The 27,229-nt window shown below is 33.6% G+C and overlaps 1 protein-coding gene and 1 long non-coding RNA gene across 4 annotated transcripts in view; both read left to right on the forward strand.

Moving 5' to 3' along the window:
* Nucleotides 1–27,229, forward strand: part of LOC137387006 (calcium-activated chloride channel regulator 1-like) — a 261,390-nt gene that overhangs the window by 193,974 nt on the left and 40,187 nt on the right. For 2 of the 3 annotated variants that reach the window (XM_068073282.1, XM_068073283.1), the window contains exons 4-5: nt 18,460–18,637; nt 25,545–25,665. In XM_068073282.1, coding sequence (XP_067929383.1) covers nt 18,460–18,637; nt 25,545–25,665 — 299 coding nt within the window. Of the gene's footprint in view, nt 1–18,459; nt 18,638–24,775; nt 24,916–25,544; nt 25,666–27,229 lie in introns of those variants that run through there. The other variant, XM_068073284.1, reaches the window with a different exon arrangement.
* On the forward strand, nt 868–3,190 carry LOC137387011 (uncharacterized). Its single transcript, XR_010977860.1, has 3 exons — nt 868–1,001; nt 1,996–2,071; nt 2,726–3,190. It is a non-coding gene; the product is annotated as an uncharacterized lncRNA (long non-coding RNA).

A 27,229-nucleotide genomic window follows, 5' to 3' on the forward strand; every position in this document is an offset into this window, starting at 1 on the left:
CTTAGACACACATTCAAAGTTTTACAGGGTGTAGGGTATGAACCTCAGTCGTTTAAATCCAAAAAAGCTAAAAACCTCACTTTTTCAAATCACGGTTACTTGGCACCTATGGTTGGCGCTCATTCCTATTTTGTTGACAATATCTTTACTGACACTGTAAGGTCATTCATTCAATGTGCGTTTCCCACAGTTTCCCAGCCATTTGTGAGTTTATGATTTCCCTCAACTGTTATTATATCTATTGTTACCCTAGCTTGGCCATAAAAAGATTATGAGTTGGTTAATATAAGCCTTGGTGGGATCTATGAGTTGAAATCTCCTCAGACCACTGTTATTCAGCAAAACGGCACCAAACCATTTCATTATATAAAATCCATTAAGAAAGCTTCGTTCATAAAGCCAACCTTGGCGTCAAATAAAGTTAAATCTCAGAAGTTCTCGAATACCCGACGACGCGAATAACTCACTTTGAAAGTGGTTGATTGTCAAAGAAGCATTAAAATTTTCATCGGTAAAAGCCAGTTTGATGTCAGAAGGAGTGTTCTTTAAACATCGTCATTCCAAAGAGAAAATTAAAAATCAGACTTGGCGACCATTAAAACCCTCCACTTTTGGCTAATCGTGTCTCACTAAAATTTATTTTATTATACCAAAACACCTTATTTTTTCTTTTTATTTAATGGCCTTCAATAATCTCTGCAACTGCTGTATATAACCGAAATTCAAATAACATTTTTCTAAAAAGTAATACTCCAAAATCCAAATATTAAGTAATTTTAAAAATCTAATCTGAACTGCTTTCCCCTGCGGCTGTAATAAAGGCTAAATAATCTTGAGACATCAAAAATACAGGTTTTATAACTTTTTCAGTGAACCATCAGAGAGCAAATTTATGATCAATGGGCAAATAACACCTGTCTATGACATCGTAAGCCTACAGAGTTTTACAAGAACCCTAAAGAGTCAATGGAGCCGAAGAGCGAAAGGGTCTATTTGTAACGGTATGACTTGTCCCTTCTTAACAAACGTATTAGCTTGTTTTACACCAATAGTCAGGGCCAGTAAGATTATAGGTGTCTGTACTATTGAATAAGCAACACAGTGTAGGCTAGGAGGTATGATGGATCCAAAAAACTTTGACAAACCTTTTGTGTTAGCCTACACGCCCGTTGCAGTTAACCGGTTATTCTTCATGGGATAGCAATTCTGTTATTAATTATTTATATTATAAACCATATTATATCCCTCTAAACAGAGTTACCTAGCTATTTTTGGAGCAAGCAGTTAGGAGTACCTCCTAAATTTACCACTCGATATTTTTGTCCAGGCTAATTAATTCCAAATGACTTGCATTACCAACAGTGTTGCAGTTTGGGTAGGTAAGCCGACAGCTGATTGCCATTGAGAATATGGAAATGTTGCGGTGCTGACAGTATCAGAAAAAATATCGCATGCCAACATCAGAGATATAAGGCTGCAATATGTAATGTGTTTTCACCAGACTGACTTGCCACCGTCAGTTTTGGCTCCATTTGGATCTTACAAGCTAGAAAGTAATGTGGTTGTGCTGACAACTCCTTGATACTTTCAGTATTATACAAATTTCTATGCAGGTTGATTTCACTAAGGATAAAGCTATATACCATTGCGTCTCTTAGTTTGTGAACAGCACCGCTTTATTATTATAATTTTATGATTTTTATAATTTAAATATTTTGTTGAGAAAGCTATGCAATAAATTTAGCCTTAGTGGCAAAAAGCTGTCAACATCCAATCCAACGCCAAACTGCACAAATATAATAACCCTCTCTAAGATGCTCTGCGACAACCGTTTAGAATTATTTGCTGTTTCCAAACGAATAATGACTAAAAATTTTCTATCTTTCTGAAGAACATGAAAAAACACAGTGTTCACTTGAAGTTCCGATGAGATTAACCCTGTACTATATGTATACTAGTTAAAGCCACATTGTATGAGACGTGATATTTTTTCAGATTTCGCCAGGAAATGTGTGGCAGATAAGCTAAGTGGAGGATCAAGGATACCAACAGAAAACCTGTGATGCCGACAGTAAGCGCTTAGATAATCCTATTTTTTTTAACTCAAGAACATAGATTTATTATCTTTAGGCCTACATTGATATTTTTATGTAACTGAAACGACTTGAGCTTCTAACTGTGGTTTGGGAAGACATAGCTTTATTTTAGCTTTATATTAGGATTTGACTTTGAGGCTTATCAATCGTTATTGTAATATCATAGTACTCAATGACGCTCACGATTCAATGAGAGTTGCATGAAAACTCTGAGCTATCTTTACTCACATCAAATATATATTTTTAAATTAAAAAAAAACATTTCCACAGCAGTCAATGTTCTTCAATCCAATCATGAGCATGGGTCATTATTGTTGGTAATTCTTATACATTTACTTTGCTAGTGATAAATGCAATAAATGGCATACCGGTATGAATTTTCATGACATATTTTAAAATTAAAAATAACAATATCTTTGGTTAGGCAGACCACTCCCATTGCAATATCCTAGTTGTGATTAAAAACTTTAAAAAAAACTTAATTTTTATTAGATATTCTTGTATCTTACCCCTTTTTACAAGGGTAGATAATATTGAACCTCCAATTCTGTGCAAGGAGGCCGCATTTTCGTTGCCCGTAAATATATCAATTGACGCCAGTTATGGAAATTTTGTTCATGATATGACAGGTCACCGCTTGGATTCCCAACCCCGTGTGTTCGGATCAGCATGGTAATCATAACAAGGAAATAGAGATATACCAGAAGTTATCTTGGCATGTCGGTAGCGGTAGCAGGGCAGTATTTATAATATAATATCTACATCTACTCTGCACTTTGAATTAACCCACTTTATAGAATGTATCCGGCAGTTTGATGGTTAATAAGACTTGTGTGGTGAAAGTGTAGCATAGGCTAAATAAGTCAATTAAATCAACATATTATTTGTATTTTCAGACAGTAGACGCGTTCTCGGTTGTGTCAAGTTGATGTCAGAAATAGACTACAAGAAGAACTCCTCATACGCCAAAAAAATTTCACTCTCAGGTGAGCACAACTATAAAACTTAGTTCTGTAGATGGCAAACCTTTGGAGCAAGCCATCCTTTTTGCAGAATACGTAGGTCCACTAATGATCGCCACTAATCGAGAGATAATTGCACTTTCACATTAGTTCTACTAGTAGATAGGCTCAAAAATCTTAGGACATCTTAATGCAGAGCAGTATGCCTGTTGTTCACATTGTTTCAAAAGAATTGAAGCGGGTTTACGATGCTTCAAAGAAAAAAAGATACATGGGCTGGTGAAGTCACAATGGTCCTGGTCTGCACTGCACTGCCGACTTGTCGATTATCACAATTGCATATTTTCCGAGCCATTGTCGATAAAATGAAAAATGAGATTTTAATTGTGAAATTAAGTTAAAATGAACGATCCACACTAGCTAAATTAGTAGCAATAGCGAGAGAGGACAATTCCACCAATTATCAATAGCTGCACTCTATGTTAGTGGTGTGAAATTTCCAACTCTAAAATGCTATAACACTTATTACCAGCTGGTTTACTGTTTTGCGGTCTATTGAAAACTATGAGTATGTAATTTTCTTGCAATTCACATTATTGAATAGAAGAAGATAATTTTTTGCGAGAAAGTTGAAGTTAGGGTAAAATGCACTATTCTCTGCGAAGTGGGAATAGTTTGGGTATACGCAGGGTGTTAATGGTAATAATAATATACTAACAGATGGTGATGGGCAAGCTAAGCTGCTTGGGAGTTGGCCAACTTTGTTTGCAGTGGCCAATGATATTAAACATGCTGTCGCTAAACTAGTATCAAAAGCGAGAGAGGACAATTCCGCCAAAGCAGGAGAACAATATTTTTGTTCAATTATCAATAGTTGCATACTATATTTAGGTTGCAGAAAATTTGCGGCTCTAAAATAATAATAGCAGTGACAATTTATAATTACCAACTGTTTAACGTAGCAGACATAAAACACTTGTGAGGGGCGTGTGAGTCGGGGCATTTATTTATAGTAGTTCGCTCACAGCTCACATCTTTGAATTAAATAAAAGTTTTTCAAGAATGGTGGAGCTATGGTGAAAATACCAAATTGATTTTCATAGTGAAGAAGTATACACAGGGTAATGGTAGTAATACTAGTAGGTGGTGATAACAGAGCTCACCTGCCAAAGGGTTAACAACTCCCGATGGAGGAAGTTAAACTCGAAAGGCGAGAGGGGGCAACTCCCCCAAAACATTACATGATCGGTTTTATTATTCAACCAATCGGTTCGCTTTATGAGTTAGGGAAATGAAAAACTTTGTCGCCTTAAAAAACTAATAATAGTTGGAGGAATTACTAACCCGTTTTATTAACTTCCAATTCAATTGGAATATTCCAATTATGTCTACCGCTCTCCACATCCCTATCAACCGTATCACTTTTCTGTAGAAATTGTCAAGTCTTATTTTGTAAAGTTGAATATACCTTGGTTTTTTTTTTGGGAAATAGTTAATTTTCTTTTGCGGAAAAAATTTCAAGGGTTTGGTTTGTCGCAAACGGAATCACATATGCAGAGTTCACCTCAAATATTGGTGTTGTTTTCCATGTCTCAAACTACTCCATGTTGGATGTAATTCAGCTGGAAATGTTGCCTGCCCTTGACCATCTCGCAAAATGACCAACTCTTAAAGCCATTGAGATTATACACACGAGATATAATCACTTACTATAATAACACAGACCTGTAGATCAGAGGATGGCCATATTAAAAGTTTAACCACTTGGTGTCTGCTTGTCAAGGTCTTCCTTTGACATGTTGAAAACCGGTAATTATGAAAACAAAGTTTGGTAATCCTTTAGATGTAGACCTATGCTCATCAGATATTACCAGCAAACAGCAATTGAAAAAAGGTAGGATTCCGCAATAGAATTGTCCCCACTCGAAATGGTCACGTGACCATTTCAAATTGGGACAACTCCAATTCAGATAAAGTGATTAGGGCCTGAGCTAGTGCAGACCTAATGAATTGATCGCATTGTAAATTAAGATGAGCTATTACATTGACAGGTCAGAATTTGAACATCTGGTAATCTGTTGAGGTTTAGTGTAAATAATACATTCAGCTCATAGGCTTTCAAAACAAACGACGCTGACTACCTTGATATATACTTAAACTAGTCAATGCATTAATATTCTCAACTATACACGCCTATTGAGTTCAAGTACAAAATCACACAACCATTGCATAAATGTGGAAATTTAATGCGCTGACTGTTTACTGTATCTTATTTATTTGTCAACTATTAAGCATGTAGTGAGTTTTTTTTGTAAACAATTCAACCAGTGCATAAATTTTTGCTAATAATGCAATGGCTGTGTTGCAAGTTTAATGCAGCTGACGCATTACTGTTCAAAATTTTAATCGCTTATCAAGTTTTTATTTAGTTAACACAAGCAGTGCATAAATGCCTGAAGCCTACACCCTCACCGCATAAAAATTATAAACAGTTAATGCATAATTATCAATGCTCTCTATGCACTCATTGTGTTTATCTTAATTTAATTCACTCGGCGCTGTTAAGCGGATCACAAACGCATCATACGCATTAGCTTTATATACAAAGTGCAATGTTTAAGCATTAAGCGCATTGTAATATACTGATAGGTAATGGCAAAATACACACTGAATGCGATTTCATTGCATTGCCTGAGAATTTAATTCAATATTTAGTTCATCACAGTGCGTTTTAAAGAAGGGGATATTTTAACAAAGTGCATTGTTTTTCGGACTGCAGAAAAATATTCATCCAATGCCTAATATTATGCATTATTCAAGCAGTAACTGCACTGAATCACTCACTTTTCACACGCACTAAGTCTGACAGTTTTTACAGTGTAATGAGAAAAAATTATAAAATTTTGTTTGAGATTATCAATTTGAAGCAAATGCGTAACTAGAGATTAAAAAAAACAATAAATACCATAAATAAAATTAGTAAGCCGGTGGCTTGTCAGTGCACAGATTGATACACAGAAATTTATTTTATTAATTGAACAAATTAAAATCAGATGTCTTTCCAATCACCAACGGTAGCCTTTCTGTCAAATAAGTGCTAGTGTTCACAAAAAGGCTCTCTATGCTGTTCTACTGTAATACATTGTAATCATGAGAGCTTTAAACAAATATGCTGTAGCAATGACCTACTCTGTAAAAACTTGTATTATTTACCCAGAAAAATATTAGTTGATAACAAACCAAAATACAAAAGCAGAAGTTCCTACAAAATGCTAACATAAAAAATATTATCGCTCAGACGATTGTAGGGCTGGAAAACAGTTTCTACATCTTTATTTATCTGAGATAAATGTCTGGCAAGTGAATTAAAATATGGTATGTCAAGTCAAGTTCACTGTATATAAACAGCGAAACATGCATGAGTTACTACACTTCTTTCGGAGATCAAACCTACCACACGCACGCAACATGGGTGAGTAGCGTGTAAAACTTTTCTTAATAGTATTATATATATAGCCGAGCACAGTCAAACCTGTACTTATGTTTGCTTCATCTAACCAATTTTTAATATTTAAATATTTTTCAGTAATTATTTGAATCAATTGCTAAATATATTCTTAACATACCCTGCTCAAATTTTATAGAAACATGCACAGTCTGTAGCTGTACATGTTTCTTTACATGTAGCTGTAACTTCATAAATAAAAGTAAAAATAAATGTAAAAAATGAAAAAGAACATAAAAATGAAGTGTAGGTTAGGTCAAACTTTACTTGATTCACGTTAGAATATGCTACGATGTTTATCGCTACCACCTTCGCGTTCAATTATACGTTTTTGTCAAACCTACACTTCCACTTGTATGTCTCTAAGATAAAGTAGAAATATAAAATATTGTTGTATTAAATATTACTTCATAAATTTAATTTTTTTGCACATTCAGTTTTATGACCATTTAGTTCCATAAATTAATTTTTTAATAATGCATTTTTTTTTCATGCCACGCAGTTATCTACAGAATGTCGTATACTGTCAGGAGGGTTTTTGGCTGAAGATCGATTGAGACCAATTTCAATGTTTTCTTAATATTTCCTTAAACATGTGAACATTTCATGAAGTTTCTGCAACAATATTAGTTTGCGTTAACAACTTTTCTCTTTTTTATGATCGATCTCACAGGTTTTATAGACTCATAGGTTTTATCATAGGTTTTATAGGTTTTATTGAGGTAATTTTACAATAAGTTGATGGAGAGAGCACATCTTTGATGTTCATTTACAACGATTTGCTTATTTTTTCTAAACAGCGATGTCTACTCTGCAAAGTAAAACTAATAACAAGTATTTCATACGCTTACAAGAAAGCAAAATAAAATAATTCCAAACAAATAAAGATTGATACTACCAGCTCGTCGTCTAGCTGTATCCAGGAGTCAATGTTAGGATAAAAGAGAACTTTCAACGATACTCCAACTCGGGACATTTGCATTAATGTAACACCTGAACCCATTTACTGCCTTTGTATTTATGAACAGTTGCAGCTATCCTATTTTCTGTTTTGTCGACACATCTGACAATCTATGATGATGAACTAGAATGTTGCGAAGTTGTATATATAATAAATATGATGCTACAAGTGTGTCATTTTTTCTTCCAGAAGTGCGGTGAAATAAATTAATGTTCAAGCCAAATTTGAGAATTTGCCTGACTTGACACTTTAAGTTACATATATATGGAAGTTTTTACGTAGTATGAAGCAAAAACTTCACATAAACTATTTATGCTGTCTGGAATTTACGTTATAAGAGCAACTACTGTATCTTAGAAGACATGATTCACAAAGGGCATTGAGGGAGTGTTTTAGGATTTAAATATATGTATGAAGAACTTTTGATCGGTAATTATCAACAAAATTATGTTTTTCATTTTAAACTAAAATAGAAAAATAAAAAAATTTTGCACATAGATGTCACCCCAAGTGCCTCATAGATACTTCTTATTTGACAGAAGTACTATTATTGTTTTAACTATATCCGATGATATTTTTAATTGTTATTGTTGATCGCGGGAGTGAAAGAAACATATACACACTAGTCCTACAGAAAGTTACGCGTATTTTCATGTTTATATTGTCATGCTTATATTTTAAGATTTGTATGTTATAAAATTATCTCCTCAACTCTTTCGCTACGAAAAGCCCTTATAACGCCTTGCCTGTATCCTTCATTCTGCCTCTACAACTGTGATTCGCAGGTAACAGAGTTGACTGTTTTTTGTTATTCTTTTACCACTTCAGATTTAAAATATTTGTTTATCATGTTACTAAAAGAGAACCAGTTAGCTTTTCTGTTACTTAGAAATCACAGAGCAAAATCATGGTTTTTATTTTTCTTAGCTTTGCTTTAGGATTGATAAAAAGAAAAAAATGTAAACAGCAGAAGAAACATGTTTCTGTTTGTGGAACTTTTTTAATATTGGGCTCAAAATATTTTTGTGAACTATATATTTCTAGTAGAGACATTTGTCCTGCGTTTTGATCAAACAGCAAAAACAATAGAATTTTTCTTTTGCAACAAATTTCCCTAAACTTCAAACAATATTAAGAATGACTTTTTTATGCAAAGTTTATTGATTCTTGTGCAAAATAGGTTGATTATTCTAAAAAAAATTTTAAGTTAATGCTTTAAGATAGGCACTAGCTTTTACAGCAAAAATTTAAAAAAAATTTGGCGTTACTTAATTACAGCTAAATTAGCAAAATATTTTGTAGTGAAATAGTTAGCATTTGCTATACAGACAGTCAAGGAATTTAGCTAATGTGTGTAGTTAAGTTTGTGTGAGTGTTGTTTATTGTAATTTTGATAGAGTGCTGTGAGTAGAAATTTTAGTGAGAATCGATAAAGAATTAGTTTTAACTCTTTGGGAGAATTGATGTGAACCATCACATTGAAGTCGAGATAGTTAATGAATTGAAAACTGAATACTGCATTAAATCGATTCTTAAGGTGCAAAGACACTAGGGGATTTGTGTGCGGGTGTGGAGAATGCCTTTTCTGAGTGCGAAGATATCACTGGCGTGAGCCTAAACACACTTGGGCAATTTACCAGCAATCAGTACTGTAATGCGGGCACACTCGCAAATAGCCAATAGAATTCTGTACAACCAATTTCTCCGGAGTTGGTAATAAATGTGAGTAAATATGGCGCCTCCAAGACAACGCTGTCAATGGCTTATGCTATCTCACTTTCACCAATTGTGTGCTACAAGAAGAAACAAGAAAGAGTGATACTAGGTTCCTACTCCTTACCTTTCTGAATCATTACAAGGTGGCTAACACAACGTTTTAGATGTGTATCAACAGAACAACTTTCACAACCATTTTCCCAAAGAAGCTTTTCCTGTCACACCTTCAGGTTTTAACCACATATTAGAGTTCATAAAATTAGATATAACTAAATTGGGCACCAGGTTAAGAGAGGCAATATCACCAGAACTGCGACTCACCATCATTTGACCTAGCCACTCGACACATCATAAAATTAATAGCCATGCTCTTTAGAATAAGGGCGTTTACAGCTAAGGACATTATCTACAACACCTGTGATGCTATATGGAATCACATGTGCTACTTATTTGGCTACACTATCTACTGAGGATGATGGGGATGATATTGCTATTTGGTAAGATATTATAATTAATTGTTCAGTTTCTCTCAGTTAAATAAACAAACATAGTGTAGCAAAGTGCCATTTTGTACTTGCTAGATTATCACGTATAAGGAAACATAAAATTTTATCTCAAATATTTTAGTTATTCACATCAATTTATGCACTATAAAACATATTGTCTCAAAAATGTATCAACCGTTAATTCTATTCGTTTTACAGATTAGAGCAAACAAGGAATTTTCATAACTGTTTGTAAAGTGCAGATGAAAAACATTGACAAATTCAAGCACCACGTAACAACGGTTCACTGTATTTCAACTACAAAAAAACTTTATTTAACAAAATGTTTGAAAACCATATGTTATAGGACTGTTTTGATATTATTATTTTATCCTTCCCTCTTCCTAACCTTTTCCCAACACCTTTCTTTTTTAGAGTTGCAGTTTTCTCAATTAAACTGTGACATATGTTACAAAATACAACCATGTTGTCAATTAAAGCTAAGGGTTGAGTCTTTGCAACCTACTGGTAAACTGGCACATTACTTGTCACATGGCAAATATCTGCTTAATTATCTTACAGTATTGCACTTGTGGCAATGTGCAATGCTAAGTACCGGTTCATTTACATTGATGTTGACACCCCAGGATGATATTCAAATGGTGGAACTTTTAACCAGTCTTCTTTGGAAGATGCAATAGAGTCTGGTCAGCTCAAAATATTAGCTACAACAAACTTGCCAGGTAATTAAAGACTTTTTTAAATTCACAATTTTCTTGTGTTTCAAACGTTTTTACAAATTGCTGAAATATCACCTGATATTCATCGGCATTAGATGGCATCCTTGATTCTCCAGAGTACCATGCATAATAGTTACACTAGTTGATGATTTTGAATTTATTTTAGGAACTTTTCCGTCACTACCATTTGTGATAATAGGAGACAAGGCATTTCCTCTTGAACCATAGCTAAAGCATATATCCTCTGGAACAGTGCGGGTTAGCAATGATAAAAAGTATACAACTATCAGCTAAGCAGGACTTGGAGGACCATTGAAAATTCTTTTAGCATAATGAGATGACTTCTAGGTTAGTGTTCTCAATACACTGGTGTTCTACTGTACTGCTTGACGACACTATATGTGCAACAAATATTATTCTTTTAGGCACTATGACACGCTTTCATTATATGCTGTTTATGAATTACTTCACTTAATATTTTTAGATGGAGATGATTAGATAGAGACGATATTCTAGGTATTTCAGCAGATAGTGCAAAAAGAGTTATCTTAGCAACTTGTGTTCTCCACAATGTTATGGAAGAGCACATTATAAACTGGGATAGTCTGCCAGAGATTGCCGACTCTATAGAATTTAGGGAAGATATTTGTAGAGGGTACCTGGTGACTTGAGAGACCTTTTGATAATCAGGTACAAACAAACTGCAGCTACACTCAATATGCTACTGACACTGCAAATAGATTTGAATCAGACTTTGTTGGACTTGGTGTTGTGGAACGGCAAGACACCTATGTATGCAGAAGTCTATAACTCTAAGCTTTGTTGCATATTGTATTCAGTTTTAATGTCATAACATGTAGTTTTCGAAAACCAATACATTATATATTTAGCAAAGTTTTGACAATTTATGTAGTTTGTGTAATGCCAATAAAATTATGATATAGTATATTATGGGTTTCATTCTTCAGTGGGTGAACCTTGTGATTGTGATAGCTAGAGAGTGTGGGCCGCATGTATTTGGTATCTTGGAATCCTAGCTCTAGAAATCACATCTCTTATTTCTCACATTATAAGTTCCTGCTCTAACTCTCCTTTGATGGCTTTAAGGTCTCTTGCCATTTTTTCTCCAAAAGCATCAAGCCATTTCTCTTCTTGATTTAACAAGTCAAATCGTTTCAATAATTCATCTCTAAAATCAATATCAGCACTCAATTATCTTTTCTTACCCTTTGATGAAGAAGGAGTTTAGGGTGCATGGGAGGTTGAGTTGATGATGGAGATGGTTGTAAATGTACATGGTGGCTCTATATTACCAGCAGCAGCACCTCCTCTGATGCAGTTGAAGTGCTCATAGTGCTACAACGACAAAGTGCATTAAGACCTTTGAAATTAATATATGCATGTGTATCTATTTGTATTTGCTTAATTAATAATTTACTGAAATAGCACGCATAGAAGGCTTACAATAGCTGCCGTAGACCAAAGTTGCCTTCAATCATTATAGGTATTGGTTAAGATATCCAATTGTAGTTTATATTGGCAATCAATTTATAAATAAAGTCTGCATGTAAACATCAAACTCATTTCCCTTAACTAACCTTGGTCATTCAAAACAACCTTTATGCCATTTCATAAATGGAATTATTTCTTTTTTAGATTCTGGAAAGCTAGAGCCCTTAACCTCTGCGCTTTCTCCTTTTCTAATAAAATTTTTCAAAATTGGTCTCCAACAGACTTCCACTGCTGCTTAGATTTTGTGACTAAAAATAAATAACTAGCAGTTACAACATTTTTAAGAAAGCTACTTCACGTTATCTGATCACACTCACCTAGGAACTGTCATGTAACCAATGCATTTAGTATTATTAAGCTCAAGAGAATCTTTTTTCATAATAAATAATAATTACTCACCATTTCCAAGATGGCCAACTTGCATCGTGATTGACTTCTAAATGTTATTTTTCAACTGCGTATCCTGATAGTTTTAGTATCTTGTATCATACAAGACTGGATTTGTCATCATCAAATCGATGAAAAGTTCGATGTTCATTTAGCAATCATTAGCAAAACAGCAAATACGACACAAGAAAATTTACAGCTAAAGCATTGCACTCTGTGAAGAACAGCCAATCAAAATACAGTGCGCGATAAAGCTCTGATTGAGAAAGTCTAGCGTTATTGCTCTGCATCAGTTGGCTGAGTGAGTTCCAGCACAGAGTGGTGCCACACAGTGCGATGTCACACTAAATATGGTCTAGTGTGTTTGCACCTTAACACAATTTATGATGCAAAAGAATTTCGATTTGAACTACTAATTTTTTAAAGAGTTAAATTAAATCGAATTATTTCTAAAGCGTTAAAGCAATTTAGGTGATAAAATAATTGTCACAGGTCCAACAGGAAAAGTCTCCTGATTGGCGGTTAGAGCCAGCATATTTTTTGTCTAGTCATCCTTCTCCAAATTATCAGCATATCACAATTGCAAATCAATGAATAGGCTGAAATGACCTGATGACCTGATGAAATATCAATGCAGATCTGATGGTATGTGTAGACTTGTTATTTAAGCAGCTGCAAAACAGTGTTTCTGTTTTTAGACCAACGAATAGCAGCTGTGCTGATGATTTGTTGGATGATTGTAATGACGACTTCCTCCAACATTGCGAATGACAGAGAATCTATCAAGCTGAGTCAAGATGGTGGCTACACTAACCTCCTCATTGCTATTGATGAGAAGGTTTCAGAAAACCTAGACATCATTGAAAAACTAAAGGTATAATAGTTGGTGGTATTATGGATTTGCTAGCTTCTTAGTACAAATGCTGAGATAGCCATAAAGTTTACCCAAATAGATTATTTCATTTATGACCTTAGAATAAATCATAATTAGAAACATATGTTGATTAATTACCTTCTAGCCTTGCTACCAGCAGAATTGAATTAGTCTTCCGACTTTAGCAAGGCAAACATGTGCAACCTTTAACCACAGACTGCATAAAAATGATGCAGCAGTAATCTCCCCCTATCTTGCACTTGACTAGTTTGGGAGCAAGATAAGCAGTTGTCTACATAACTAAGAGAGTCATAACAATACCATGCTACTTTTTAATGCTTTTAATTAGAACTTAAAATACTGGGCAACTGCTGTATCTGTCTGCCAGTCATAGAAAAAGGATGTACTGGGGTATAACTTTAAATACTATTTACATATATGAAACTGTCAGATTGTAGTGATTTTTATCTATGTAAAAATAATCATTAATCTTCTTTTGAAAAAGTTCTTAAAGCTGGTACATGGCTATTTACAATGTTATCACAAGTTCAAAGGGAATCTTAGTTTCCAAGTTGTTTCTACCGACAAACATTTTAGTGATGTTTCGAAGCCTGTAGTATATTTATACTGCATCTTTGAAAATATGACCTCATTATAACAACCTTTGGCTAAATCCAGCATATTTTACCAGCAGAAAATGTTTTGTAAATTTTAAGGACCTTGAACAAGAAATGCATCAAAACTCGTATATTCTTTCATAACAGTTTTGCTATATGTTTTTACCTGGCAAGAATACATTACTAGAAAACAGTGTTGAGGTTATTTGACAGCTTTAGGAAGCAAAAGATGATGCCAAAATATTAGCCCGTGACCAAAGAAAGAAATTCAACTTTTATCACTGATACAACTAAAAATCTGATAATGACATCTGGTAGTGAAGACAATATTTGATAAAACAACTTTTGTCAATGTTATGAATATCTTTAAAATGTAACTCAATTTTAGATAGAAAAATTAACAAACAGAAATTTGCTATGAAAGTTTACAAAGAAATCATTACCATAAATTAAAACAGAATGATAAATCGTTACACCATGTCAGCTAAACGATGGATCCGCGATACACTAGTAGACATTATCATGCAGATATTTATTGTTTACTGAAAACAGTCTATGCGTGAACCATAGCCCATCTGGTTTAGTTAGAAGAATTTCCTGCGGGCCAATGTTTTGCGATTCATTTTGAGACACTCCATGTATGCATCCAATTGCTTTACCCATTCAGCATGCCACTGTTTGTTTTGAAGACCTACACACTGCTCCCATGGTGATAAAGAATTAGAAGTGAAGGAACTTTTCTTTTACTCAGTTTTATCAAATGTTAAAACGCGATAACCAATAACAACTAAAAGTGTCAAATAAGTATTTCTGTCTATGAGACACTTGGAGTAACATATAATCATGCTTGCATGATTCCTTTTCTTCTGGTGTGAAATAAAAAATATAGTTTTTTGGTGATTACTAATTAAATGTTATACATACATGTATTTAAAATCTAAAACCCTTCCACAATGCCCTTTTTAGACAATGTTTTTAAGATACTAGCTTATTGAGATATTTTTTAGCACCTGTTCTCTCCAATTTAGAAAACCGATAAAACACTGCTATTTTAGTCACGCAATGTTTCACTGTAAATTTATACAAACAAAATAGTGAACAAATTATGTCATGACCATTATTACCATTTTAGGTGTGAGAAAATCTATTTCATAATTGCACAACACTTGCATTTTTTCCTTTATCTAGTTTACAAGTCCATCTACATAAATCTCAACGATTGTCGTCTGTTCAGTTATAGCGATTAAGTGTTAGCAACGAAATAACCATCGTACTGGATAAAAACTAGTGACATTCAAATCTCAAGTCTACTAACAAGTGCACATAACCACAAGGTTAACCTGTTCTTATCCTTTCCATGGCATTTACCATATACTGTATATCCTTATCGCGATCGCACACACTAAATGAGCACTTTTAGTATTAATTAATATTACCCTTTCTATTTAGCGTTTTTGAAATTTTTTAAAGTTAAAGTTTGTTATCATTAAATTTTTTACATTTTTAATTGTCAATTGCGCTGTTTCAATCTCAAATGTGTCATTATACTCAATTACCAGTTTTGGTACATCTGTAAAAACTAAAATTATTTTCATGAGGTCAATTATATTATTTGTAATAAAAACAGCCTCTACATTCTCTTTCCGTCTGGCCAGACAAAGTAACAGGCCAAGGAAGTCTGATATCTCATTTTTACGTTTGTACCACTATCAAGAGGTGCCATTATTGTCCACCATAATGTTGGATACAGCGAGGTTCTGCTGCAACAGTAACCTTTTTTATACAAACACTTCCATGTACTCATTGTTTATTTTCTCTCTTAATTTATTTGAACTGCACATCAACACCTTTCTCATGATATGAAGTTTAAAAATCATAGTGGTAAATGTCGTATATGTTAAATAAAAATAAGTTTTTTGCCTGGACTCTTTTATTACCCAGGCAATGTCAGGTATTCATGCAGTGCTCATATAAAATGCGACTTTGAGATATTTGGTATTTGTTAATGTAAAATACTCAAATGAGAATGTGAGCAATAAATTCAAGATTTGGAATTCAAATTTACAGCTTGTAGTACAACATAGCTTATCATTATAAAGTGCTAAATGTTTGTTACTTGTAATTGCGATAAAAACACATGCAAAACCAAAATTAGAAGCAAACTTTGAAAGGCTGCTACACCATGCTCAGCATACATGTACATCTATCATAAATCAATGTACATAAATCTCCTACATCAATACATCTCTTTGTGATGTTCTCTCTTGAGCATTTCTTGATTAGAAATACTTACAGCTTACGCCTTACGGCCAGGTTAAAATTGAGAAACTGAATCATTAGCCAATAACACCACTTAAATATTGACATGCTCAGAAAATCTATTACTTTCATCTTCATTTGGAAAGTAGGACCTAAAGTTCTTCCTGTGTATTAAAAATGCCATAAAAATCATAATATTGAACTAAACTGAGGATCATTGTGATATTGTGAGATATTATTACTGGGAGTTATACTTTCTTACGGCGAGTTATATTTCCTTACCGGGAGTCATATTTTTTTACTGGGAATTATACTTCCTTACCGAGAGTTATATTTTCTTACTGGGAGTTATACTTCCTTACCGGGAGTTATACTTTCTTACTGGGAGTTATACTTCCTTACTAGGAGTTTATTCACCAACATTTAATATTGGAAATTAGTCACTTTTACTTTGTAATACCAGGCCCACGGTTAAGGGACTGGGAAGTGTTGTCTCTCATTGACCTAGGAAGTTGCTAATACACTCAGCAAATAAGCTTGTTTCTGTGGACATCACATTGAAGCAGATTACTATCATTAAATATAACAAAGATTCAGTCATCAGCAAGATGATCTCCGACGCTAATCAATTTTTTTAGTCTTTGTAAAACTTCTCCTTTTGAAGGTTACTCGAATAATTTGTTTTCCATCAATCAGAGTGTTGCGTGTTATGAACACCCTCTGATAAGGAAGCACTAGCATGTATATGTTTGCTACAGAATGCATGCGTAAACATAGTAAGCGTAACAAAAAGAATAAAAAACAAGAATATAAAACAAACCTAACAAGACTTCAACAGCTGGCAGCATTATTGGCCATTTTAGTAACAGGTTATTGTGGTTATTTTTATTAGATCTATGTGAGCAATGCATCAGAGATCCTAAACCAAGCCGCAAAGAACAGGCTCTACATAAAGAATGTAACGATAGTGGTTCCTTCCAGATGGATGGATCAGCAAACCTGGCTTCAGGCTAGTTTGTCTATCACTTTCTCTAAAATGACTGAAGCTATGTGAAACTGGCTCAAAAAATTAAAAGTAAAAACTTGTGTTTCAATCTGTATTTTAGCAAAATCCAAAAAAATTGAAATGAAATTATTTTGCATACTTGTAAACACTTGGATCTTTTATGCAAAAGAACTGTCACCAGCCACTTTTGATGCTTCGCTAATTTTTTGTGTAAAAAGCATAAGTTTAGTTCATCTAAAAATAATTAGGATATTTCATCGTCAGATGAGGCTCTGGTATTTTCATAATCAGAATTTAGCGACGGTACTTAAGCGACAAAAATTGGTGATCCCTCAGGAACTTGTATCATTTGATCTGATTTATAACCGACACAATCACTCTAGTTACAGAAAAGTGATACATACTAAAGCTTACCCTAAGAAAACAAACAATAAATTCTGATACAAAAAAATTTAAAGGTTGCCTTATGTTTTTTATGATGAGTCATGATTTTCTTATCACATGGTATTAGCACTTTAACGTCAAAGAAGTTGCCAAAGCGAGTTATCTTGAAAAAAATGCTAAGTTTAAAAAAGTATAAACCACGAATTTTCAATTCCCTATTCACAATACAAATTTTTCATGAGCATTCAAGTGATAGGATTGCCTAGCAACTGAGATTGCCTAGCAACTGAGACTGATGATGTAAATAACTCTGAGTGTGTTCTGGGAGAATTATAAAAGCTGGGAGCTTCTATATGATATTCAGTTCAAGAGGAAATGTGCTAACCTGAATACTTTAACAATCGATGGAACATTGTTAATCTAGTTTACTGTAGTAGCAGAGGGGGGGGGGGCTAATAAGCTTTCAAACTTAAAACTGGAATACTAGAAATCTATCGCAAAAAAGAATGCGATGAAAAGTTTGATCTCTAAAAACGTTGATGGCTAAATGTAAAGGATGCTTGTAACTGCCACACCAAATATGATTAAATGCTGTTAGAGCATATCTGCTGAGGGTAAAGTTGCAGTGCTAATTTTTGCCATGTGAGTAAAATTGGTAAACAATGAGCACAAAATAGTTAAAAGCTTGGCTAGTCTATTTATCCTACCATCCATGTAAACCAAGTTTATAGAAACATTGCCGAAGACCCTTTGCAAGAGAAAGTGTGACAGAAATTGTATTACCAATAAGCTTTTTTTGACAAAGAAGATAGATTCTATTTCTATTCTGTCTTAAAGGAATGCTTATAGAGAAGGTTGCTACAATCACTGAATTTATTTGCAAAGAAGACAAGCAACAAAGAAGACAACAAATAAGTTATAATTATGCAATTTTAATGAATATTGTAAACTACAGCCAGCGGAAAATGAAACCTTTGAGAGAGCCCGAATACTGATAGCACAGAAAAATCTAGCATATGGAGACACTCCTTACACACTACAGCCACGAGGATGTGGAGAGGAAGGAGACTACATACACTTAACTCCAAATTTTCTAACCACCTCTGAATTTATACGACATCCCTACAAACCTGGTAGGTTGGAACTCCTTAATTTCATTCTTTCAAACTCACCACAAGAGGGACAAAAAGCTTGCAATTGCTTTTTTAAGTTCAGTAATAATTGTTAACAGGCTTTCTAAATGTGATTGATATCCTACTATAATCAGCATGATATAGAAAACAGAAACAACAAGAAAAACTTACCCGTAAACTGTGAGGGTGGGCTGTCCTCACACTTATGGGTTCGACGTGAAACAAGACGTTCACTCTAAGCATTAAGCGAGATATTATATTTGAGTCAGATACAGTGTGTACATAGCAATCACTTGTAAAATAACTCTGATGGCACGACCAAAGTTCACAGGAGAATATATAGATGAAATGTATCAAGAATAAATCTTGAAGGCGGAGACATGATGAGATTGTTGACTTTAGACATTGTTCATAGCAACTAATGTCAGCAATGACTGTCAATAATTATAAATAAAACAGTAAACATTGCATAGCTTGTGTAAATGAGTGTCGTTCTTGAAATGTTACAGCGATGTTATTATAATGAGATAATAGATGTCGTAGAAGACTGACATATTCAGGTCAACTCTGGCGGTCTTCTTCGCTGAGATATAATATCTTACAAAACCCGCATTTGAACGCCAGCCATCTTTATTTGAAAGCCATATGTATTTAAGCGACACTATGGGAGAACGGTTGAAAAACAGAGCGCCACCCGTTAATTGAACACCATTTCTATTTGAAAGCAACTTCTATTTGACCGCAATATTAGCAAGTGATCAGTAGAAAATATCCATAAAAATGTACTAATATTGACTCGATTGCATCAATAATGATTAATTCCTTTGTTGTTCCTGTTAGTATCCTAGTCTGCTTTTTAACTAATTAGATTTTATCGTTAAACACTTCAAGTGCAACACCACACATATAATTAGTAGCTTTATCAAGCTAATAGTATTTCCTTGCTTAACACGATCTTAATACTTTGACAAATGTGAAAAATGTTTTTGCAATTACTATGCTACGGCTGACTTGTGCTACGCGGGCCTCTAGCTGAAAGTTTACTATTATTTTCGCGAGGTATTTCAGATAGCAATGCGTAAAGCTGACTCTGCTAAAAATTGTTTGGATGCGAATATCAACTAGTTCGGCAGTGCAGAGTAAGAGATCAGGTCAGTAGACACGTTGGAAGGTATTACACACCTAGAACATGATGAAATGGTTCCATATGAAAGCAACAATCAGAACCCATGCTACCGAGCAAACAATTCACATATTTTTGATTTTAAAAGTGTTAATTTTTGTTTGTGCATGCATTATAATTATGATTTGTTTATGTCACTTTTGTGAATATATATTTGTAGCATTTATTAGATTATTACTATAAAACTTATAACTTGCAGATTTATAGCATATTATGTAATAGCATGATTGCAGTAAAATGAACTCAGGTTCCATTGGAGCAACAGTGGTAACTTCTGTTCTGTTGCACATAAAAAACCAGTTTTTGTTGCAAACTGTAGAAAACATATTCATGAGTGCAATGTACCTTTATGCAGACATGTTGAACATAATTATAAAATGAAAATATGTCTTCAAATCTAAAATGAAATGAAAAACTTTAAAGCTCCTACAATATGCAACGCAGGCTATAAGATCACCGTGGCTCAATTGCAAGCCATAGATATCAACTGGTACAGACACGTATCAGCTTCCTAGTGCACATTTATTTAGAGGTATATAACAAGTAGGAATTAAGTTAGCAAATTTCATCCGAAGGAGTGTGCAAAATTTGGGCAACTTTCGATTCGCCTGTGAAAGGGTTAAATATTTCTTTTCAACATTCTGACGAAGTGCTTGAAAAGTACAGCGCCACCTTTTATTTGAATGTCACCGCTAATTAGGCGCCACTCTAAGGGGAAAGTTAAAAAATAGAGCACCGTGGTGTTTATAGAATGAAACATAGAGCACCGTGGCATTCATAGAGTAAAACATAGAGCACCTTGGTGTTCAAATAAAGTCTTTATGGTATATCCACACAATCCTTCGGTTTTTCGTGACGTCATTTTATCGTTGTCGGCCATCTTTATAGACAATTTTTTTGTTAGAAACACGAAGCTTTTGCAATGATAATTTGAAAACAATGTTTTTGTTTGCAATTTTTTATTATAGTATCAAAACAACAATTAAAAGTACAAATAAATCAAAGAAAAACGATCGTTTTCTACAAAAATGGCGGCTTTTTCGTGAACGTGCACATGCGCAAACGACTTGATGACGTCAAAAAAACGATGGATAGTTAAAAAATTTTGCATCATGCAGTAGGCTATATACGAAGCATTGTAATGAAGCAAGGATGTAGAAACAATGATGAAACTGAAAACTTGATGAGAGCAGATGATTCACGGTCACCATCAAACGTAATGATATTTAATATATTTGATGCATGTCAATGTTGCATCCACACTATTTCAAATTTTTATAAATCCCTTACTAAAATAACCACTCCACTCCACAACACATCACATGTTTATGCTTCTCATCTCGCACACTTCATTATTTATCGTCGAGCATGACCCTTCTCATCCTAGCCTCCAATCTAAAATGAATGCAGACCTACCACTTATTCAATGATGGTGCATGACAAATCAAATGTCCCTCAAAATCTCTTAGTAAATCCAGCACAGAATTTCCATTTGACAATTTCAATAAAGGACAGTACCCTAACACCACAGTCCACTTCTAAATTACATGTACTTGGCTTTGTCATTAACGACTCTAACATGGCTAGACCACATCTAATTCCTTTCAAATAAAATATAATTTAACCTACATTTCTTTCATAACGTTAAAACTAGACATAACTTTTTAATTTAATCTAATTTGTTCAAATATGTTTTACGAACAGAATAATGCATGTAAACCGCCTACTCTACACTGTATTTTATTATGTTTTCAAACTCACTCCCTTGGCCATACAAAAAGAAAAAAACTAGATTTAACTCTTCAATTTGTTGGCTAAATCTTAACTGTAATATTATTAGTTTGCATTGACAACTTGTCTTCTTTTTCTGATCAATTTCACTGGGTTCATTAACTCTGATTGCGGTAATTTTCGATAAATTAATGGGGAACGTACACATTTGGCATCCATTTACAACAATTTGTTCATTTTTCTGGACACCAAAGTCTATTCTGCAAAGTAGAACTAACAACATATATTTTATAGCTTTACAATAAAGAAAAACAAAAATGTATTTTTACTATAAAAAGAGTAGTGTCTACTTATCTGTATTCAGGGGTCAAGGTTAGAATAAAAGATAACTTTCGACGATACTCTTAACTTGTGATATTCAGATTAATAGACCTAGGCTTTAACACCTGCACAAATCGATCGCCTCTAAGTACACTATTTGTAAACAATATAGAGCTACCTATTCTTTGTTTTTTTTTCAACACATCTGATGATCTATCAAACAAACTGAAATGCCATGAAAGTTGTATACATTTATATGATAGACATAATGCTATATGCATGTCATTTTTTTTCAAAAGTACAGTGAGAGATGTTACCACTAAAATCGACTTTGAGAAGTTGCTTCTACTTGACTTTTTACGTTATATTGAATTTTTTTACATAATACGAAGCAAAACTTTGCATAAATTTTTAACATTATTAGGAATCTACGTTATAGAAGTTATATATTATAGGAGTGTCTACTGTATGTGGTTTTATCATCAATAACTCTCTATTGTGGCTGAGCCACATCTAATTCATTTCAAATAAAATATCATCTAACCTTTATTTATTTTATAACATTTGTCATCTTATGAACTCTGATACTGCCAAACTATATTACTATAATATCTACTATTTATTATCTATTTACTATCTACTAATAATTATTTACTATTTATGCATATCTTATACACGGCCTTCATGTGTTTTACCCTCCAGCACCAACACACTATTTTTGTTACAAACAAATCTTTGCTACTAATAGGCAAAGACCTAAACATTCTCCATAACAACCATTGCTTACCACCTACCAACCTAATAACAAACACTACTGGTGTTCTTCCCTTACCTAAGCTGTCACAATACTTTACCCGCCTCCCTGCTCATTCAATACTCAACAAATACTGCCCTAAATATCTCAGCTATAGCTTCAAAACTGAAAAAAAATGATTTAGAGACCAGGACCAGATTTAAATTACTGAGTGCCGTAATCCACAACGAGCTCAACAGTAACCTACTAAATAGATTTAATAGCCTCTGCACTCGTTTAAGAACACTTCCTGTGCAATCTTTTGAAACAAAACTCAAACTACACCTACTATTCTTTGACTATTAATAACATCCAGTATACAGCCTTATCTATTTCAACATTTCTGTGTTATATTTTAGTTTTTATTACAGGAAATCTGTTGTAATAGATATGCAGAGCTATTTTACAAAGCTTAAACTTGGCCACTTTTGTTTAAACAATAAGGGCCTACTAATACCCAATCCTCAAGCTTGCTTTTTTCATATTAAATATGAAAAATCGAATTGAAAACATTAAATTTTTATGTTTTCAATTCCAACATTACTATATTAGTGAGACCACTTATTAATCTTTTTAATTTTCAATACGGCTATTAAAATTACTTGCTGTGGCACATCGTGGAAAACATTGTAAAATATGACTATTGCCATAATGACTTACCACAATAAAGATTGCTCATATATATAATCCATAGCTAAAATGGATAAGCTATATTTTATGAGTTTATCTATGAGAATATTGTATGACGAATATTGACTGCTGTTTATCAGTACTGATAGTGACAGTTCCTAATTTAATCAGCTACAAAGAAAAATTGAAAGTTTATATTAGGCCTAAAAAGTAAGATAGATCAACTCTGAAAAGAAGATTTTCATCAGGATATTTCAGTTGTACTTTAGATTTTCAAGTATAGTGAAACCTCGGTTCTCCAACATAATCCGTTCCAGAAGGTTGTTCGAAAACCGAGTTGTTCGAGATCCGAAACAATTTTTCCCATTAGAATAAATGTATGTAAATTTTAATCCGTTCCAAGGTGAGAAAACAATTTTGGTAAAGTATTTTTTCAATATTTTATACCATAAACTGTACTGTATACTGGATACTATAAATAAAAACGGGTAGATATAGATCATGTTTAATTTTAGTAAAAGGTTTTCTATTTACGATGATGGAAAAAGAAAACAAAAGTAAACATTTTGTATGATTTGCTCTTAAAACATCAAAAACATTAAAGGTTAAGATACAATACCAAAAATTGCAGAAATTGATAATGAAACAGCAAAACAAAGCAACAGATCAGTTACATCAAAAGTTGTAGGAAAAAGAAAATATATAAACAGCAATGGCATGTTCACTTCACATCTTTGAAGGAGAATCCTTCTCCAAAACAATTTAGGGTAACTCGCCTGAAGGGGTTATCTCTCTAGGAAATCTCTTCGGTAGAAGAGATGTCGTCCGAGATGGTTCCTCCGGGACGACATATCATTGATCTGTATATCATTGATCAAACCAATGATATACAGCCCCCGGGGGCTGTATATCATTGATCAAACTCATTTCAAGTGCATATTCCGAAAACCAGAAGATTCATGCAATTGCTACTTTTCTCACATGGTTTTTTGTTATTGTAGAAGTTTATAAAAAATATGATTTGTACTCTGGATATTTGTTATAAATGTAGTTCTCATGAACAATTTAACTATGTCAACCTCGCTTAATTGTAGGTGCTTATGTGTTGGCAAAATGATGAATGAGCCTAGCTGCCCACTTTGCCAACTCTTTAGTAAAACGACTCTGCCGTATTGGTATAACAAGCTACCACAAAATAGATTACGTAGTTTTCGTGGTAATTAGATTAGGCGCACAGCGTCTATTCACATACTTATTGTAATCAATGCTCAAACTGGCAGAACACACTGGCCTAGTTTCCAAACGGCAAGGTTTTTAATGGTGCGGGCGCTTAATCATTTCCTAATGTTGAGGTTCTAAAGCTAATTGCTAATAACTAATAAGCTTGGTAAAGTTTGAGAGGATATCTAACGCCTCCGCAATAACGGGCCAACATCGCAGTTTAACGGCAAGGCCAATCGGTTTTTAATTTTTGGATTCAGCAGCAGATTCAGTGCTCATTCACCGAGCGCGGTTCAACAAAATCGCTTTACTTTATAATTATTATCAACCGAACATGTTGCGAAGGAAAGTATGTCATTCGCGAAACATAAATGGGTCTCTTTTCCCAACGGATAAAATGTAAGTTTTTAATTTTATTTTAGGTTGTTTAAAAGCTATGTTTCATCACTCCTTTATAACCAGTCATGATTCTCTACACAACCTGTCATAAACCGAATGAGCTACTTGTTTACCTTCGTTAGCAACATTTTGAAACTATACTGTGCACATATTTTTAACCCTGACCATTAAACGTAAAAATAATTGTCACAATCTCACCACTACAATTATCCCACCCTTTTGCTAACCACATTCACATCCTTACATGCAGCCAATAGTACTAGTTAAACAACAACTACGCAAAATGCCATCGGTGTTTGCTGGCGATTGATTGTTGAAATTATATAATCTAATACTGTTATATTTTGATCTTTATTTTTATAAGCATAGTGCTAGGCCTGTATCGATATGTGGTTTAATACCAAAATCATTAACACAACGTTAAATAAGGTTGATCATATTTTGTAGTTTTTCAACTATGTGAAGTCTGGGGCAGTTATTGTATTATTCCATTAGTTTTCTAGATGAAAAGTTTATGATTAAAATATCTGCTAGGTCAAGTATTAGTCTAATAATTTGTTTTTAAATAATACCTACTAAATTATACCAACCAGGGAACCAATTTATAGTTTTCAGCATTCTTATTCCAGCAAAAAAGTTAGCGAAAGAATTTGCAAAACTCAGATGGGGAGTGTACGATGAAGATATTTCCATAGCAGATGGTGAAATGCCACAGCTCTACTGGCACAATGGGTATCGACAGCTTGTTGGGTGAGTATTGTAAACACTTCACCGTTGTGCTTTCAGATGATGCCTCACACAAGTGGGGATGAAAAGAACATTCAGTAAAGATCATATGTAATACATTGTTATAAATATTCCCTTTTAAGGTTCCCAGCTGTTGCATGCGGTTTCTAACCTATTTTGGTTGTTCATCACTATCGATTTACTCATTATCCACTTCATGGATGTTATTACTTTTAAAAAGTCTTATAACATTCTTTTTCCTCAAGTTCACTTTAATTTTAAATTTTTTGGAAGTTATAACTTTAACAAAATGTTTTAGTTAAAGTGTGTTCTAGTAGTGCTACCAGATATAAGAGCCTGCAGTGAACATTGCATCATGCTGTTTTAGATACAAGTCACCTCTCCATCATATAGCGGAAATTTTTGAAGATTACCGTTTTTTTTGTCAAATTATTTTTCATAGAAACCAATTTTTTTTAAAAATTAAGCTTATTGGGAATGATGCTCTTGGAAGGATCATGTCATTGCCGTTTCTTATTTTTTGTGCCTTGCCTGATGCTATTGTCAACAGTAAAGCGTTTCAACATGGTGATAGCTGGTCAAACTATTTGGGTAATTTGTTGGCTTCTTGCTAATGATGAATAACTATTCATGAGGATGATAATTATTCCCACATCTTGTTTTATATGTACTACATCAAATACTTTGCAGATATCTGAAAATTTTATTAATTTTTATTCTATTCACAAATTTCGTTTGTCTGTTTTGAGCTTGTTAAAGGGTCCAATATCTACCTTGGTAGTTTGTGGTTATGCTGACGAGCCTTTGTAGAGTCCTTTATATTTTAGTACCAAATCTCTTTGGATTTTAGATTTTCTAACCATCCTACTGTCTGTCTATATCCGAATAGAAATAACCGAGAAAGAATGAATACAAACTATGAACTGGTATGTTTGTTAGTTTACCTTTGGCTGTCGAGATGAGGCCAAGAAAAAAACTATCGGATGTTAGAGGATAATGGTCAGTAGATATGGGTGTTGTGTTACTGTCATGGCTTTGTTTTGCTCATAATAAATGTTTTAACAAAAGTAAGTATAAATATTTAAAACAATCATCATACCGAAGGCAGAACTTGAATTGCTAGAAACAAAAATTGTCCCACTTTGTATGCGATACAAGATAATTCCAACTTATATAACAAATGAAAACAAAACACTTGTTTTTTTCTGACTTTCGCTAGCAAAAGGATCTGAGTGAGACTCTTTCTATGATGTATGAATGAAAAGCCATGAAACAAACTAACAAACAGCTTTTTATAACCGGAAATGTCTTTCATAAGTCGAAGCAAAATTTCTACCAAAAAGCGGTGTGCAACTTTAAAATTGCACACATAGAGTTTTTCACAAAGACCGGTTTTACTGTATTTGCAATTGTTTTTAATATGTTAAGGCTGATGCACACATTGCTATTTATTTTGTGTCATTGGTCACCTACAACTTAGTTTATACCTCATAATATGAGGTATAAACTAAGTATATATATATATATATATATATATATATATATATATATATATATATATATATAT

This window comes from Watersipora subatra, chromosome 2, assembly GCF_963576615.1.
Source record: "Watersipora subatra chromosome 2, tzWatSuba1.1, whole genome shotgun sequence".
In the NCBI taxonomy this organism is placed as follows: domain Eukaryota; kingdom Metazoa; phylum Bryozoa; class Gymnolaemata; order Cheilostomatida; family Watersiporidae; genus Watersipora; species Watersipora subatra.